This window comes from Neocloeon triangulifer, unplaced genomic scaffold (assembly GCF_031216515.1).
Source record: "Neocloeon triangulifer isolate White Clay Creek 2 clone unplaced genomic scaffold, ASM3121651v1 ptg000008l, whole genome shotgun sequence".
Taxonomy (NCBI): Eukaryota; Metazoa; Arthropoda; class Insecta; order Ephemeroptera; family Baetidae; genus Neocloeon; species Neocloeon triangulifer.
This window is the reverse complement of record NW_026775550.1, coordinates 2,053,636-2,073,972: the sequence shown is the minus strand read 5'-3', so window position 1 is coordinate 2,073,972 and position 20,337 is coordinate 2,053,636. Positions and strand designations below refer to the sequence as shown.

The window sequence follows — 20,337 nt, the reverse complement described above, 5'->3', positions numbered from 1 at the left end:
AATTCAATAAATTAATTAAAGCCCGATCGCTTCATTTCAATAAATTAAATTTAGAAATTCTCTTAATGTGCTAATAAAATATAAATATATACCTGCGTATCAGATCTTTAAAACAAATAATCAATTCATTAACATAGTTCCCAGAACTTAAAATATAAATATATTTTATTAATTATATTTATAATTTAATGTAAAATTTTACAGTTTTACTTAATTAATGATACAGTTATAATATTAAAATCATACATGGGCAGAGCGCACTTTGCGCTCTGCGATCTGCGCTCGCGCTCTGCGCTCATGAGCGCGAGCGCGGAGCGCGATCGCACGATTTTCAAAATCGTGAGCGCGAGCGCAGAGCGCGAGCGCATTGGTCGCTGAGCGCAGCGCTCAATTGCGCTCATTTTGCGCTCAAACCAAGAGTAAAAATTCCCCAATTTGATCAAAAATTGTAATGAAAAACAGTGTTTTTATACCAAAAACTTAAAACTGATCTTACTGATCCCAATTTTGGTGATTAAACTTCAACTTTATCATTTCCAATTGCCGATGTATTTTTTGTTATATTAAAAAATTGTCTAAAAAGTCGCACTTTTTCCTCGGATAAAAATATTTTTGAGCGCAACGCGTGAGCGCAAGACTTTTTAAAAATTTGAGCGCGAGCGCAGAGCGCGAGCGCAACATTTTCAAAATCTTGATCGCGAGCGCAGAGCGCGAGCGCACTGTTGCCAGTGATCGCGAGCGCGAGCGCGAGCGCAAAATTGTTGAGCGCACCCATGTATGATTAAAATACATTAATTATTTTCCCACATTTAGCATTTTTTTTAAATCCTTTTTAAAATTATGGCATAATTAAAAGAGCTGCCGGACTTATTTAAAAAAAATATATATATATAAATAACCAGCGTACCAAAAAGTGTGTTAGAATTCTTGCAGATAAAAATTAGATCTTTTCTTAGACCAGGTATTTGATGTTATGTTTATTAAAAATTTAATTAAGCCATATTCTTCACATTTAATTTGGTAAAGTTTAATTTTCACAATTTGAAATAACAGTAAAAAATATACTATAAAAACAAGTTTAAATCTTCATTAAAAGTAATGGATGCCAGTACCAAAAGATTCATTCATCGAAATGAGTAGTTGTAAAAATTGCAAGCGTGATTCCATTTCGGATGTATTATTTGCGCAAACGAAGGCCATTTTTGTGAAAGGAATCAGATGCACGCACCATTTTGGCCATAACGTCGTCGGGCGCAAAAACAGATGATGAAGTCATAAAATCTAATACATCTCGCCGGTGCGACTGGAAGCGGGGGTGACACTTGCACTCGCTCTCAAAGTGCACAACAGCCAGATTTACGGCTGATTATCGTCGTCTGTCACATCGCCGCGCCATCATCATCATCATCTGCGTGCCCATTCAATTTTATCCCCGTCTGCACACTTTTGTTTTTATTTCATTCTCCGGCCATGAAAACGCAGCTCGCTCGCGAGAATAACAAGAGCTTGTTTTCGCTTCTGTCGGAATCCAAGCTGCTTTTTGTTGATCTCCAGGGCACAGATGTGTGGGAGAAAGAGGAGCTTTTACGTGTGTACATCTGCATATATACGTACTAAAAAGTACGTCGGGCTCCACAAATCACTGCGCACGGAGTGAAAGTTTTCAGCCCGGAGCGTCGCTCTTTTTCTTGGCACGTGTTGGAATGGGCGAACCAGTTGCTTCGATTCGCTGCAGGCTGCCAGCTTTTGTGTGTGCGCGAGAGAGGGAAAGAGCTGAAAGTTTTAATTATCCGTTAATTTCGTCGGTCTGCTGCTGTTGAGTCTTTTGCGTGGCGAATCTCATGGCATGAGACTAATTTCCGTCAACGGATAATCTACTTCAACTTTATATATAATGAAGGGAAATTTCCAGCTTTTGAAATATTTTTCTCAATAAAAAAAAAAACTTTTACTGGGGTTATAGATATTTCCTAATTATTATGAAGAAATAATCATTTGAGCGAATAAATTTATATTGATTGTTTTCAACAACTGAGTCATATTCCCAGCATTGATTACTCTCTTAAGATCAAAACGTTCAGAACCAATTGGAATAATCTCAAATTTTTTATTTTCTATACAATTTATTCTTTTCATATTGTTAGCCTTTCGTTTAGAACAATTTAAGTAATTTTAAATTTTCTGACTCCAAATTAATAATAATTTTAAGTAGTAGAAATACAATTAGAAAGTTGTCAATATTCATAACCATGTTTAATTATATTATAATATATTTGAAATAATTAAAGCCGTCAAAATACAATTTATGCATCAAAATTTGTTTATTGTTAGAAAAAATTGCTTGCATTTAATTTGATATAAATCTCATTGAAGATATTAATTTAACAATTTGTAAAGCTTTTTAACATGTATTTAATTAAAAGAAAACAATTTTTAAATAAAATTAATTTTTTGGACAAGCGTGAATTTTATTCTTAATCTTAAAAAATGAACTTTAATGTGATTTTCCGTTTTTAAATATTAATATAAGAGCTGGAAGGCCTATAAAAATTGATTCCCAACCCGCACCCTTTAGATTGCCAGAAATAGCAGAATTAAAGCTAATTTTTTTTGTCTTAAAAAAAGAAGATTTCAAAGAACTATTTTGACACTAGCAATCTAGTTAGGGAGTTTAAAGTTTACCTTTAGATCTGAAAATTTCAATATATTATGCTTTTTTTGTAAGATGTTATAATTGAAATGCAACTTATTTAATTGAGAATAAATAACAAATAAAGTAAATTAAGAAGTCGGGATTGTCCTCATTGTAAAATTGTTTCAATTGGAAATAATTGAATAAAAACTATTCTTACAAGGAGGACAAGCCCGACTTCTTCATTTTCATGATCAACTCCTCGAGTGTCAATTTCTTCAAAGAAATAATATAAGTAAAATTAATATTTCATTATTTTACAAAAAACATAAACCAGTACTTTAATCTTTTATTAAATTAAGGTTTTAAATTATTAATTTCCATTGTAATTTTTCTTTCTTACGCCTGAATAAATCAGAAGAGGAATTAAACTTCGACCTTTGATAGTTTCCTCTAATTGGTCTGTTAAAAACGTTGTAACGCTAATTAGCGTGGGTGAATTTCTGGGAAGTTAATGAACCGCACTCAATGAGCACCGGTTATTAAAAATCTACCTCTTTTGATCGGCGCCGTTCTTTTCACCGTGTTGGCGATCGTTCTGGTGAATTTCTCTTTTTACCAAAGGCGACCTTTTCCGCCGCATCCACTCGAGTGGAGACGGGAATGAATTTTATCGCCAACAAAAGCTGCCTGCTTTCAACCTCTCTCTGTACTTTTGTTTGAATCTCGTGCAAATAAGAACGGAAATTCGGACCCGTCTCTAATTACGACCGGGGTTAAATAATTTGAATCTTTCAGCAGCTCGGGTCTCGGAAGAGCACACCGAGTTTCTCATCTTGGCAGTTTGCTCGGTGGACCGCAGACGCTACTGATCCAATAATTGCTCGCCCTACCAGCATGACGAGAACGTGTTTCATTTGCAATTATTCGCCCGCGCGCTCACTTATTGACACAGCCCTTTGTGCCGCTTAAGGCGATGAAATTCGATGCATGGCGGCTTCTTTTGATGTTTTCGTGGCTGCGGGACGAATCGGGAAATCGAAAACCAGGATTGCGGAAATCCTCTCAATTTGATTCTTGGCGATAATTAAATTTTAAATGGATAGACTGTTAAAGTTTTTTTTCTGAAATTAAAAAAAAAAAAGCTCAAATTTTCATTGTAAAAGGGTTGATAAGTCACCTCTATCGACAAATTTTGCCTTAATTCTGCTTACAAGCTGGATCAAATAAATGTATATTGAAATATTTAATGAAGCTAGTTATTTAAAAGGTCATTCGTATATAATTAAAAAAAAAAACAAAAACTGTCACAAGATTTTTGTTTCTAATTATAATATCTACAATTTTTTTTGTCAAAGAGTAAATAATATTTATAAGATACTAAAAATAATTTATAGTAACAGTTCAAAGTGACCAGAATTTTGAATTGTAAAAAAAAATGTTGAAGTTTCGTTTTTAATTAAAAAAAAAATTAGTAAAATTAAATCTTTTTTTATTAATAAATATAAATATCCATAAAAAAATTCTTGATGATGAAATTCTTTATAAATAAATAATTACAATAAACTTATTTATAAAAAAAAAAATTATTGAGAAATACACAAATATCTCCTCTATAAACATTTTGAAACCACAGACAAACAAAAACATGTTATTTTATTTTCATGATGCACACACGAGCGAGAAATTGAATTTGTTACCTGAAGGCGCGTTCATTGACGTAGACAATTTGATTGCTCATGAGGCGCAATGATTCGATCTGCGCCCCTCCCAGGATCTCGCCGTCGACCGCCTCGAGGCCAGAGTTCACCACGTCCATGTGGTCGACCTGACCGGTGGGCACTTCTGAAACACAGCAGCAGGTTCCGCTTTATGGTCAGCTCGAACACCTTGTAAACGTGATTATCACGCCGCTATTAATATGATATGATAGGTTCCTGTCTTCAGATAATTAAATCATGAATGGTATATTAAATATTAAATTCTTTAAATCGAGATTCCATTTGGTTGTTGGAAAGTATGAGCAATGTATTTTGTAATAAACTGTTATTTACACTATTTTTAATATTTTGACGCTATTACAATTACTTCAGCACATAATACTGCTTCATTCAATTTTCACAATTCTGTTATAAAAGCTTAGAAGTTGAAAGAAATTTATTATATTTTTTTATATAATATTATAAAAAAAATTAAAATTTTCATAAGAGCAAAATATTATTATTCAAATATAAAGTTTAATGCAAGAAATATAAAATTTATGTTACAAAGATTAAATTAAAAATAAATCAAGAATTAAAAATCTTGTTATAAGACAAATGTAGCTTCCAAAATTTTATTATAAATATATATTTTATTATTTTTGCAATTTATAAAAAGTATTTTATGGCTAGCAAAGTAGCCCAACTAGCAAGGATTTTAAAACCAGTTGAAGGGGTTTCAAAAAAAGGACTATTGAAAAAGCATAGAGAAATTGGCTTGAATCATAGCACGAAATCTGAAGAAAAAAACGTTAGAACTCCTCACTTTCATTTAGATTTCTTCATTTTGCATCTGTTAAATCAAAATATCAACTATACAAAACTTAAAAAAAGAATAATTTTTCATTGCAAGTAGTGTAAAAATTTTCCTTTTAGTCTCCATTTTTTTTTTCATTCAAAATCTTTTAATAAAATAACACAATAATGTTATTAACAAATATAAATCATATATGTAAAGTGGAAATTTCCTCTGTTTCAATAATAATTAATGTATAATTTTTATGTTTTTGTTATCATATTACTTCAAAAGCAGTTTTAATTTAATTCAAACCTTGCAAGTATAAAATTGCTGCCGACCGCAATAAAACAAGAATGGAAGGGGAAGCGTTACCAAAATTGGTCTGATATGCTAATAAGAGGAATTTAAATAATTGCAGAGAGAAGCGTTGTGGTGCACCTCAGTGTAGAGCAACATGTACGTTAATTCGCGTGCCACTTTTTTCGCGACCGCAACAAACACGACCGACGCCCTCGCTCTTTGTTTTTTGGAAAACATTCATTTTTGCTTGGCTCGGACAAAAATAATATTATCCTTTCGCTATTTTTGCGCTCAGATTGTGGCACTGTTTGTTTTTTGTATTTAAGAGCATCTCTCTCTATTCGAACAAAAAAGGAGTCCAGAAAATTATACAGGAGCACATTTTATTTTACACAAATATAAAAGTTTTTTGCTTCATTTGTGAGTTTGAATTTGAGCTGCAAAAAGAGTTTCACCGTTCCAATGTTTATTTACCATTAGCCGGTTTCCCGACGCGATATTCCAAAATGTCAAATCGTACTGGAAAAAGTTTTGCCAACCACACACTATTTGCTTTTGAACGAAATTTTACAGTTCGTCACTGACAAAAGTAGACAAAATGTGCTACATATATTTTCATAACTACAAACGCGCTTGAAGGGATATTTGTGCGGCACGTGTGCTTTGTAAAATATAACATTATTTTATGAAATTTCATACAGGATTCGTTAAAAATCTGCATTGAATTATTAATGATATTATTTTTGTTATTGTATCACTTTTATTGTCAGAATTATCTGAATACATTATTAAATACATAATACAAACAATTAATTTTATTTTAAATATTTAATGATATGATCATAATGCTTACTCGATATGATTTTCTGCCCGGAATTTATTGTTATTTCAAAAATAATTACTTTCCCATATCTGATTTTTATTAAAAGTCTTACAAAAAATCATGGTTGGCACAGGGCTTTGTTTTTAATATTGTCTGGAAGTTCATTAAAATAAATGTTGTTCTGATTGAAAATTACTTGAGATGATCCTTAAAATATGCAATTTTAAAATTGTATCATTCTTTCAATTCTAATTTTGAAAACTATTAAAAAATTAATAAAAACTTGATATTTTTTTACCTGGCAGAGTGGCAAAAGGGACACCGACGCAGCTGATGTCCTTGATGTTTTCTAAGGTTTTGGGTGTCGTGAAGTGGATGGTGAGCGGCGAGGCGCCGAACTTGCAGGAGCACATCGAGTTGAAGGGACAGGGCGCGACCACCTGCGAGGCGACGCCGCTCCACAGCGTCGACAGCACCAGGAGCCACCACATCACCCTGCTCCTGGCGCGAATTTCGCCGCCCATCTGCAACACAACAAGTAAAATTGATTTAATACAAGTGAAATATTGTTTTACTTTAAAATGAAATAATTAAAATCAACTGGACAAACATGGTCAAAGGGTTAAATGAGCTAAATTTCATAGAAAATTATGTAATTTTTTATTATTTAAATTATATTATATTATTTTGATTTTGTTCCAGGTGAGCAGTTTTAATCAGAAAAAAATTTCAATTAATATCAAATTTCACCATTTAAAAGTTAAGTATACATTATTTTACTCTAAAAAATCATTTACCCAGGGCATTTTTTTTTGCCAATTTTTGATATAAAGAGCGAAAAACAAGATCAAAAGCTTCAATATGAGACTTTTTCAATGAAAAAATACTTTGTTAAGAAGTTTTTTTTATCAGTGCGCACTATGCTATGCCGTTAAAATTTTAGAATTAAAATAAAATTAGAATCAATTAGAATATAGGTTATATTTATTTATTATTTTTTTTACTCTAATCATACAATTTGAATAGAAATTAAAAAAGGCTTTTCTTTGCTTCAAATTATCTTTGATTGGAATTTTCCGACGCAGCCAAATACGTAAGCCTAGAAACTCTTGGGAAAATGGAATTTGACACAACCATTCTTTAATTACGTAGTAGATTTTCACGATCGAGAGTTGATTCGTGTTGATTTGAATTTAAAGTCGGCTTTTCCTTGATGGGTTTTGTGAGTCTTCTCTCGACCACCAACGAAAAAGCTCGTAAATTATGGCTGCAGCCGAAACGTGTAGAGCAGGATATTGTTTTTCTTAAACAATAAACAACTCACAAAACCCATCGAGGAAAAGCCGACTTTAAATTCAAATCACAATTAACACAACCAGTTCAGATTTGAGCATTTTTACATAACTTTTTTAATTAATTTGATCATTTTGTTTGAAATTGTATTTTTCTTTTCAAATTTGCCATTTTTCTTAAATACTCATGAACTATTGTTGTAATTTTTCTCATCGTGAAGTATAATTTTCAATGCGAGATGAAAAGAAAATAAGCATCAAGATCTCGTCCCGAAGCGGAGAACATTTGAATAATAGCAGGGGTAATTCTTTAAGCTCTCCTTTTTCTCATTTCGCGAGATGAATGGAGGCGGTGATAAAGTATGCATCTGTCTTTCATTTGTCCAAGTGAATGCGGCGCCCGCGGGCCCCGCGCTTAATCAATTGCTTTTGTGCACACGTGGCGGCGCGGCTAGGAAGGCAGCCAGGTGGATCACGATGATGAGTTCGCCAACATCATTCACGGTCGCGCAGCCTGCAAATTGCAATCAAGTATGCAAATGAGTCACCGGCTAAAAACGGCTGCAGTTTACTGCATGTCATATCACCATCAGCTCACTTGGTGTGTTGAGTGAGCTTTTTTTTCAAACTGCCACCGGAGCCGATGAATAATGCATAGCTGCATTTTACGATGCACGAATGTCACGAGTTTATATGTATTGAAGCCGTTGCTGTGTGTCTCGTTTAATTTGGTTCCTTTTTATATTGTACGTCGCGCGGCGCAAAAAGTTACCGAGTTCATGCATATTGTATATAATTTTTCTTTTTGCTCTCTGTGTGTTCAAATCGGTCGCCTCCGCATCGATATTCAGCAAGAAGTACTCTTTGTACCTCTCCGTGTGAGTTTAGAATTTCAAAACAGACACGGAATTTGCATGATTATAGCTGGTCTGTAGGAATTCAACACGGAGATGTTCATTTAGATTTTGTTCGACTGGAATTCTGAATAGTAATCAAAAGCAGCGTCACTTAGCGTTGGGAAGAACAAATTGTAAGGAATAATGATTATTGGGACGTTGTTATCATTTTTTACTTAAATGCAGTATTTTCTCAGCATTTAAAAGTATTTTTCCAGTTTAAATAATGAAAACAGAAGATGAACAGAAATCAATGATACGATAAAATCTAGTAATATTCAATATTATATTCTTTACACGTTTGTTAAATTATATTCAGAGTAATAATAGTGGCTACATGGGAAGGATCAAAATATAACACAATTTTTAAAGACACTTTACAATTAGCATGTGATGTGTGTCCTGTTAAGTTGAATTATCTCAATTTTCTAATCATCCAGCTTCATGTGCCTCAGATTAAAAAGCATGATTTTTTTCAAAGGAGAAGAATAAATAATATGTAATAATAATTATATCCTAAATTTTTTGAACACTGATTCGACATTTAAAGCCAACAGCCAACACAACAAGATCGACAGATAACTTACATCTTTTTTATCTTTATTAGTTTTCTTTGAACAAAAAATTTTAAAATAGAATAAAAAAATTAAATATTATTCATTTAGTTATGAAAAGTGATTTAAAAATTAAATAATTCAATATTTTGAGACAAAAATAAACGATAAATTTTATATATAATGAAATTTAATTTTTAAAAATGTTAAAATGAAAGTTTTAAATAAAATCTAAAATCAATTTATTATAAATAATTATTATTAAAAAATAAAATTTAGTGTAAATAAATTAAAATATATTTTGTACATTTAATTATAATGTTTAGGCTCGACAATGTTTGTAATATCAATAAATGAGAATCTCAATTTGATTTATATTTGCTTTACTTTTGGTTCCAAGCGTCAAATGGATAAAATTTATTTGTTATTTTTTGTAATATTATTTGCCAGTTTTGATGCAATAGGATTCAAAATATTAAACAAGTCAGTTATCTTGTTATCTACATTCCAATTTCTTGACTCATTTATCCGGTCTAACGCAATTAAAACTTATTTCAAGACATTTTTTTGTTTTTATTAATTAAATTTTATCTAAAATATTATCCACCACATTTAATCTGCCAAAAGTTTTAATAGAGTAAAATAGAATCAGATTTGTACAATCAAATTCCCCCGCCACTTGCTCCCTTTGAAAGCCACAAAACGACACAAATCGTCCCTAGCCGTTTTCTTGTGCCCAAGTCGAGGGTTGTCCCTTGCAAGAAAATTGCAGCTCGACCGTTTTGCTCCCCTTGTAAAAATAAACGGCGACGTTTGTGTGTTTATTCTGCAGCGAATCCCCTGCACTGTGCGCGAGGACGTGGACCGCAAACGCTCTGTGGTGATAATTAATTTACTTTGGCTGCTGACAAATTTTCGCTCCCCTGCTGCAAAACAGCAAAACACGACGTTTTTTTTATCGGATGGAGAAAAGCGTAACACATTTACAAGAACCCATGGTTCCGTGAAAATTGGAAATGATGATGGAAGCGAAAATAAAGCCAACATCAACACATTTGGTCGCCTACGGACGTGTGACCCGCCATCAAATATGGGTCCGGAAATTGGAGCAAAAGTAATTAATCAAAAAGTATCAAACATAATCTATCTTAATTCTCTTCTTTACTAATTATAAATGTTTTAAATGTGACCGAAAAGTATTGAAATGAGAGTAAACCTTTATCAAGATGGGCTAAAATTAGTAATTAAAATAACAAGATGGACAATTTTTATATCGCGACAAAAAATTTTGATTCTTTGGTAATTAATAACAAGACTACAACGTAAAAATGCGAAATTTTCTGATATTTATATTAGATAAAATAATAAAATATAAATTCAATCACATAATTTAGTATTAAAATCTAATTAATTGATGACCTTGTTTTCTTTTTGCCCTAAAGAATAAACGATTTTTTTTCCAATAATTGTTCCCACACAGAAATTATTTAAAAAAAATATATAATTTATTTCTAAAAACCATTCAATTTCCTAACCAGACTTTGCAGGATGACAAATGGAGCAAAATAAGTTGGCCGACAATGCAGAAATATGCTGAGGAACTTTTCGCAAAAATAAAACAATACAACTTTGCCGAGCGCCACGGAATAAGCCGAGCGTGCAGAAGTTTGTCGTAAATTAAAACTTTCCGAAGGCGTCTTTTCCGCTCTCGCTCTATCGCTAGAGTAGTTAGCGAGTGCTCGTGGCTTTTTAAAGGCGACAGACCATGCACGCGGCCCATAAGCTTCTCTCTCTCGTCCTGCACCAATGGCCAACAATAAACACAAGACGTGGGCCAAATTTTAACTCGCTCATTTTACGGTCCATAAAGCCCCTAGCATTGTTTGTCCAAACACAGCAGTGTGTGTTGAAAGAGAGGGAAAGCCATCCCTTCGATACACGATTCTGCAAATAAATAATATTACGCTTTCTTACAGAAATAACACAACCTGTATGTGGGTTGAATCACCTTTTTAATTTACTTATTATTTCAGAGAGGAAACAAAAACAGAGGAAAATCTTGTAATTCTTAATTAATTAAAATTGTTCAAAACCAATTATTTTCAGCGGCAAAAAACACTATGGAACGCAAAAAATGCAATATTATGAATTTAAAAATAAAAAATTGCAACCTTTTTTTGCATTTTCAAAGATGGTGATAAACTTTTTTGCTCTTTAACAATGGTTTAAATCACCAGAAACCGGATAATTTTTTTCCAACACTATGAATCGGAAATGAAAAATGTTCATGATCCCATTGTATTTTAAAAATGAATATATAATTAATTAAAATTAATTTTAAAATTAGCACAAGTAGACATGCGATGGAATAACGTTGAATGGCGTCAAATTTTCTGTTTTTGTTCATTTAATTTAGATAAACAGTAGAGAGCAGTGAACAATTTTGAAGATTTGAGAACGTTGTTATTAATATAATATAATTTAGACATAAAATTTAATCATTTTAATTATTATATCCAACTGCCATCTATTATACATGACCCAGAAGATCAACTGTTAACCCAACCAAATGATTAATAGTTTTAATGATGTTAACTTCCATATGGTTCCGTGTCTTTAATATAAATATATATATATAAATTAAATCATATTTTCTATTTTGTTCCCAGTCTTATAATAATATGGTAAGAATTGGGAAAGGATTAAGAAGTAAAAAAAAAATCATTTAATAAAATTCTTAGATATTGTAAAAAATGTTATTATAAAAATTGAATAAACAACATAATTAAATGTGTTACAAATTAAATTTAAAAATATATTCACATAAAATTTTATAATACTTTCTACAATACTATTTATTTTGTTTAATTTTTATTGTTTATTGTTGCTTTCTATGCAATAATTGTAGAAATTTAATAAAAAATGATATGCATATGCCTAGGTTAACAATTGTTTGGTCACAAATGCGCATTTTAGTGGACAGGAGAGTTGTCGCGATCAAGCGGCGTGTGTCACGAATAATTGGCTAGACACGCGCGTTCACCGACCCTCCTAGCTAGTTTATATCAGCGACAAAATATTAATTCACGGGCGTTCACTTGCCAACGCTGTTTTGGATGCGTGGCTGGCGCTGCGCACGTAATTTATGCAAATGACTTGGGAACTATGGAGAACAAATTGGGTTGTCTGGCTGCGTGCGAAAATTGACAGCTGGAATGTAAGCAAATTAGTTCAATCCCGCAGTGCAAATCAGCCTCCGCAAATTTCGCTCTGCCGAAAGTAAACTGTAAGTTTCGCCCCGAAAAACCAGCTTTGTTTTGCCCAAGTTTGATTTTTTGTTTCTCCGAACAAACTTTGCCGAAAAGCAACGTGTTTTTGCTCGTCTACCTCAAAATTTTACGCAAGAAAAATACGCAGCAAAAACTTGTTTTTCCATTCGTGAACTCGAAAAACACGTGAAATTTCCAAGTGTATTTTTCTTTCTCAAGATCTTTTTCTCCTTTTTAAGGGCCTCTTTGCAACTTTCGCTGCGTGTTAATGAGGATTAGGCGAAAAAGCAGCCGGCGAGTTAAAAAGTGAGAGCGGAAAACGACCCTTCCGACTCTGCTGTTATTTATCGCCATATTTACGCCGATTTCACGCCTAATTAACTTTTTCATTATTGCGAGGAGCATTTTAAATCCCCGACTCCACCGCACAGGGATTTAGCCGGCATTAATATTAATGATCGCTTCTCCGGAGGCACAGAGGGGAAAAAGCATCAACGACCAGATCTTTCAAAATTATCCGCCTTTAAAAGTCGCGACCTTTAAATCCGCGGAAAATCTTTCTGAGAAATTGAAATAAATGTTTGTATTCATTCTTGAAGCAAAAACGTTTCCGAGAATATCGTCTGGTATTTTTTTTACATTCCCTCATTTTTATAATTAACTGCTTTTGTCTCCAAGCTCTAATAGAAGTTTTATTCTTAAAAGAGAGACGAATGCAAATTCCGTAATCGATCCGCTGGGCGACTCCAAATCAGCCTCCTCATTAAAACAATGGAGAGAGAACAAAAGGGGTTTGCGACGGGCCGATTCTAAATTGAAATCGGCTCGAGTCGTGTGATTGCAGAGACGGAATTCGGAATTAATCACTGCTCACGGTTCCAACTTTGCACTTGATCGACAGACCCTCTTTTTGTCTAACGAGTTCAGAGAATTAAAAGAAGCAGGAGAAAGATCATTTGAATTCGCTGCTCTCACTCACGCGTCAGGAATCAATGGGATCATTTGCTTTTTGGCTTCTAAATTTCTACCACGTGAAGAGAATTCTAAATGAACGAAACGTAATTTCAATTTTTGTGATGCAACTAATAATAAAAAATAAAAATGGAGACTATTTTTTAATGTCTTAAAGTAAAACACTTAAATTTCTCATTATTTCATAATTTTTGGTTTAAAACCATTTTTACATTTGATTTCTCACAGTAATTAATTCCGCGAAAAATTATTAATTTTGAGAAAGCCCAGATAATTTTGAGAGTTACAAAGAAGAATTCCGTGATCTGATACCCTTTCTTGTCAGTTTTTATTCCGTAGAGTTAGAATGAACAATCGTTTAAAAGGAGTTCATTGATGTTTTCCTATTTTTTTAAAGTCAACTCAAATTCGTTATCAACGTAGGAATTCAATTTTGAATGAAGAATATGGAAATAAATCACAAACAAAAAACTTTCCATGGCATCCTGAGCTTAAAATCAGGGACTTCTCATGAAAATGCACGCATCTGATTTATGTATTTATTTCACGATTCATTCCTAAATTTTCAAAACTCTCTAACTAAATTTTGGCTAATTTTTCAACCATTGGCAAAGTGTGAAATATTCACGTTTTTTGAGACTAATGTTTTTTTTTTAAATCTATAAGATATGCCATACTGAATTTTCAATATGGTAGAAAAATTAAGGAATATTTTTTTCGAGATTTTTGTTATGCATGTGACCTTTAGAATATGACCTTGACCTTAAAACTCCAAATTATTGACCACTGAGGAAGAGGAGGTAAAGAGAAATTTTTAGTTCAACCTGCATTTCTGATGTTGTATCTGAAATAAAACCCAATTCATTCAAGTATAAATTTTGAACTAACTTACACCTCTTATTCTAAAAAGTTTTTCTTTTTCTTTTAGAAGTTATTTCCACGGCAAAATCCATCAAATTATATGTTCTTTACACCAGATTTTTAGTAAAGAATTCTACAGACCCTTGCCGATCGACCTGGTCTTTGGCTTGAAAAGTGTCGGGGACGAAAAAAATAAACCAACTTGGTGGGATTCTATAAGTGCATAAATTTTATTATATTGTTTCAGCAGTATATGAGAGATGAGTTGGGAGATAATTCGGGCACTGCGGCAGGAAAAGGCAGCTAGGCGGGCAAATAATATTGATTCGGCGGTGTGGCTGGCTTTGCTGCCTGCGCTGTCGGATCACACGAACGAACGTCCATCGAGCCGAGCGAGCACTTGTGGCAAAGAAAGCGACCATCATCCATAATATCCGCAGCCTCAATTATTCATCCGCGCTGCAGGCAGGAGAAATACTACTGCCGTCGGTCGACCCCCTCGAATTCGTGATTGCGACTGTTGCTGCGGCCAATTTGGACTGCAGAGGGCAAAAAGTGGTTTCCGAAATTGTTCTTGCGTGGCTTTCGGAAAATCGCCGGTGCTCTTTATCTGCAAAAGCGAGGGGCGCGAGTGACAAATCGCCAGTTTTCCTTTCCAACATGCTTAAATTACCGCAGGGGAGACGAAAGGGAATTTCAGCATCCTTTGATCTGCCCAACCAACCTTTTTGGAGCTTCAAATTGACTTTGATAAGCGGCTTCTGTTCAAGTTAAATAATTTGATTAGTTATTAATTAATTGAAATTATTTTCGGTATTAAATGGGGAATTCAATAATCAAGAGGAAAAGGGAACACCTTTCAAAAGGTTTGATGTCCAAAATTGGAATTTGAACCGCTATTCAAGTAAAATTTTCCTTGTAAATTGATTTATATTTTCCGATCTAAATTTATCATTATCATATTCATAATTGGAAAGTTTATGCTGGAATGGAGATTTTTTGTTTGCAAAATACACGAATGCAGATAGGAATTACCATTTTTCATATTATAAAGAGTTGGAATTACAAAAGGAGAGGCAAATCACAGCTAGCTTCATCTAAGAGCAAGAACATTTTACTATAAGTAATAGTTAGAAATTGTTTGTAATTCACAGATAATACTTAAATATTTTGACAAATATAGTGATAAATAATTTAAGAATACTGCACAAATTGCAAGAGCTTTGGTTGTAAAAAAATAAAATGTTAAAAAAATTACAATTTGAAATGAAACGTTTCAATGCAAAAAAATTTGAATTTAAATAAATTTTTTTTTTATAATTATTGTTTTTCATTTTGCATAAAATTTTTAGCTGTCAGTTGATACAAAATTTAATTGCTCATCTTTCTGATATATATTGAGAAATATACTTAATAGTTGAGATAAAAATTTAATTATTGTATAATTTTCCAAAAATCAGTCTAGTCTTTGTACATCTTAATTACCAGGTTTTGGTAAATTCATTGCAAACTTGATAAAAATAGGATTTTAAATAAAATTCCCAAGATTTTAACAAATCCTTTCAATTTGAATAAACCGAATTCAGAGACTTGGATCAAAGCGATTTTCAACCCTTTCCAACCTTTTCAAATGCTCCAAACTTCTTTGAAGGTACTCCTTTCATTTAAATACACAGATTTCCAATTATATCCATCTCGAATGCCGCTTTCGAAAAGAAAAATGAATAATCTTAATGAGCAATTACGAGCGAGGGGCGCGTCTTTGAGGCACATTCAGCCGTTGGGCCCTGCGCGAGGACATCAAAGGAAAAAGCAGGTGTGTGTGTATCACTTGTTCTTCTTATTTAAGAGTGAATTCGCGGAGGTGCACACAAGTTACGTTGTCATGGCAACAATGTATTAAGTTTTGCAGCGAGAAAAGGATCTCAAAATAATAGGAATAGCAATTATTAGAGACAAAGAATGATCATTAGCCTTTAGGGTGGCGCCGAGACAATGGCAGGCCGGCAACAAAGGTTAAAAGTGTGCGGGTGAGAGCGACAAGGAGCGGCGCAGAAAGCAGGGAGGCCGCGCAACAGAGAACACACAAGCCTAACCCCAGATTGTAAAATGTTTTACGAGAAACCGACAAATTAGCATTACACCGAGGAAACCTTGCAATTAGCACTGTTCAGAAGGGTGAATTTAACACATTATAATTATTGTAATTGGTTATATTTTTATCTAAATTTCGGTAAAAATCTAAAAATTATTTGCCAGTAATTGCAGAGACAAATAATAATGATAATTAATTTGTGATGAAATTAAAAAAAAAATTTAACATCGACAAAAATGAATATTTATTTTTATTTTTTCTTGTCATCTTGTTTCTTCTTTTATGAGTTTGTAGATCTTTTTTATAAACTTTCTGCGCTATTACATTTACTGGAATGCCCCAAAACCACCGCTAATCTTCTCTCGTGTTGGCAGATGTCAAAAGTTTGACGCGCGGTGTCTCTGACCGAGCGTGCAGTTTAGAAGAGCGAACATAACGTCACGTCTAATGTTATAGTTATTATTCTTCTAAACTGTTCAGAATTGAAGCAGCCCCTTGGCTTTGTGCTTATTTCTAGTTAGAGGACTAAAAAGTATCCAGCGCAAAATGATCAACTTTCATTAGAACAAACTCAAAATTTTGATAGTTTAAAATTTAAATGAAGAAAATGTTATAAAATTGGTTAAAAATAATGAATTTGATATAAACTAAATCAACTTATGTCATAATCATAAACTAAAAATTAAATTGTTCATTAGATCAGCTCAATTATGTTTATCCAATTAAAACAAATATAAGACATTTCTGATTCCACGCAACAAACAGTAGCAAAAGGGGATGGTGAGTTTGTTAATATTTGTAATAAATAATTTTAAAGTGCCATTAATTCTGAAGAAAAGTTTTTATAGTTTCAAACTACCTTTCTTAATATTTTTATTGTTTGCATCAATTGGTTAGAAGATTTGAATAATTAAAAATTTTATTTGAACACTTTATTACAATAAATTGTTTACATTCATCTGTTGAAACACAAATTAAATAAGAATAAGCTTCTGCTGGACAAAATTGCACTTCCAACATTTTGCTAAAACTTCCAAGATTTTCTCTGCAATTTTACTTTTAAATAAAAATATTTTAATTGATAACTTTTAGACACGAAGTTTCTGTTTTACAATTTCAAATAATCAATTCCCCTCTTATACTCATTAAGGCAGAAAACGTATTTTATTTATCATTAAAAGATAATTATTACGTTTCATCCTGGCAAACTTTTTGATATTATCAGGTTCACTTTTGTAATTAGCTTAAATTTCCTATACACCACTTCAAAGGGACGTGAACGTGTATCGCCGTGGATTTAATAAGTTTTTGGACTCGGATAAGCTGCTCTTGTCGTCGGATATTTTTTGCAAAAGGGGTAATGCTATGGGCGCGAGCGAGAGAGGCCAAGTTTAGAGCGCTTTGTGCGGCTGTCAGTATCCCGGCGAGGAGTCTTCAATCTCTTGTGCAGAATAATTAGACAGAGCCGCCTGCAGGCTCTTTCAACTTATAAGAGCACACACGCGCGCACGCAAGGGATGAGTAAGGTAACTTCATTACCCTAGGCTCCTTGTATAACCGCCACCCATCTTTCACCAAGAGACGCCGCCGCTCAATTTTTTCCTCTCTATTTTGCTCGAGCAAAAGTTTAAGCGTGTCTCGATGCTTAAGCGTTAAATAAAAGCAGACGTGGAGATTTAATCAGGGCAACACGAGAAAAAAAAACCAAGTTAAGCTTTTAAAAAAGTGCTTAATTTCACTAATTTAATTAAAAATAGGGCACTAAAAACTGATTTTATCCTATTATATTAAAGAGTTTGTGCAAATATTTTTTACTCTGATTGCCTAAATTTTATCTTATATAATGTGATATATTTTATTATAAAGAATAAATATATTTTTTAAACCAATTTTTTTTAATTGGATGTAAAATAAATTGAATACATAAACTTCATGTCAAATGTTTTGGGAAGTCATAATTTCTTTTTAATAAATATTGTATAAATAACTAGCTGCATTCAAATGAATGAAAAAATTCGTAAGTAATAATATCATTTTCGTGATGTTGCTGTTCCTCTGTTTGTTCACAATTAAAGGTTATATTATCATATTTGCAGAATTATTTCCTCAATAATATAAAATATTCGTTATATCAAAATTTGATACCTCGAAAAACATGAAAAATTAAGTAATTTTAACAGTTGAATACATAAAACAAAAATTGATTGTTTACAATTTTAATTTTTTATCAAGATAATTTTTGAAAGAAAAGTAACTAGCAATTTCAATATCATTTCAAACGAAAGCTTTTAGTTGAAATTTTCCTATAAAAAATGTGCGAATAACTTGAGTTCCATTCTTTGCGGTCTGCTTCACTCCTAACCCCGCAAGATAATCTGCTCGGAGACCACTTTGCTGTTTGCTTTTCTAATTGCCTTGCCGGCGTCGCAGAGACTCGTTCTGCAGAATGTTTCTTAAAATCGTCAAGGGACGCACCGTGGAATTGCAGAGCGTGTTATAAATTATTGCGTATTATTTTTTTGTTCAGCCCGTCGTCATCTCCAGGGCTGCGCGTGCGATTACGATTATTATTATAATGATTTGCTGGTGTTCCGTTTCTCACGCAGCCCGCAGAAACACGCCGCACATTCTTAATGGTTTTACCTCCCGGGGAGTTTTCAGATTAGGAAAGGGATTAGAAAGCGAGGCAGAGAAGTGCTGAAGGTCGTCAAACAGCTCTCGAAATTTCGTCTCCATTAATTTGCATAAATACGCCCGAGATTTCTTCCGGGAGGTACATTTTCGGCATAAAGATGCTTCGAGCCGTGTCAAGTTATTAAGTATGCAACACGCTAAGCACGCCTGCCCAACTGGTTGAATACTTACTATTTTAATTTCAAGAATTAAAATGGCTTTTCAAAATTTTTAATTTAGTGAATATGTGAATATGTTAAATTTTTACCAATTCGCTCCAAAATTAACGTTAACATTGGAATTTTAAAGAATTGCGTCATTGTGACTCACAATATAAGGAACTTCTAAACATAATATTTTTTTTAAATTGTTATTTTGTATATATGTCATTTTTTCCAAATTTGTACAAACATTCAACATTCAAACTCTCCAAGAAACTACTTTAAAGATAATTTTGTCTAATGCACTTTATATATGGTAATTTATAAAACATTTTTATATATTTTTCTGCTACTGTTCAGCATACGTAATTGAAGTTTAGAAAAATTTATTTTTTATGTATAAAATTTAATTATAAATTAAAAAGATAATAAATAAAAAAATTAATAATTATTATGAAAAAGTATTAAATCTAAGTAAAGGTTTTTTTATTAAAAACAATTTAATTAAATTGATATAAGTTTAATAGTAAAAAAACTAAATTTTATTATGAGCTTACTAATTATCCAAAAGGATCTTTAGGAAAGAGTGAATCCCCCTTTTTGAGACTTCCGATAGTTCCGATCATCTGCAGAAAAAATTTGCTGAAAATCTCTTTATTTGTGAAAATAAAGACTAGAATTATGATGATTTTGTACGCACCGGATTCGCAAATAATTATTTTGCATTTTGATTAAATTTGAATCACCTTTCAACGTTGATAATCGAATCGCACGTGTGAAACAAACAGGCATCACCACGCATTAAGCCGCCATTACAAATAAATTTCGCGTAATTGACTTATCCCGTGCGTAATTCTCGCCAATTGGATTCGGTAAATTAATGATGCGAAGCTTTGAAATTCGCACGCTCCACTCGCCACGGCACTTACGTCGACGGATTAAGCCGCGTGATGGATCGGTCGCGCGATTCCGTGAATTTCGCGACGCCGGATCAAGCGTGAAAAATCGAGTTTGCAAATTCGGCTGTGACAAGTTCATCAATCATGCTTTTGAACGAACGCCTCCTCCAAGTGATCATTCAATTTGTACTCAAATAAAACCGGTTATGCACATTTTACTGCAAATAAAGTTGCAATTGATACAAAAGTTAGAAATATTTCTTAGAAGTTGGTATTTGTAATTATCAATTCGGTGAAGCATAATCAGTAGGTTTAACACAGGGAAAGGTAACTTAATCCGCTGGAATTTTGAGCTCAGTTTTTTTATTAGATATATAAATTATTGTATTTATGTAAAATTCTTAAATTCGT

General features: G+C 32.8%; 1 protein-coding gene across 2 annotated transcripts in view; it reads right to left on the bottom strand.

The window, feature by feature from the left end:
• LOC132194628 (chaoptin) overlaps window positions 1–20,337 on the bottom strand; it is a 189,842-nt gene that overhangs the window by 12,215 nt on the left and 157,290 nt on the right. Inside the window, exons 2-3 of one of the 2 annotated variants that reach the window (XM_059616032.1) lie at window positions 6,553–6,778; window positions 4,333–4,477 (exon numbers count right to left, since the gene is read on the bottom strand). In XM_059616032.1, the coding sequence (XP_059472015.1) occupies window positions 4,333–4,477; window positions 6,553–6,778 (371 nt within the window). Of the gene's footprint in view, window positions 1–4,332; window positions 4,478–6,552; window positions 6,781–20,337 lie in introns of both variants that reach the window. The other variant, XM_059616033.1, reaches the window with a different exon arrangement.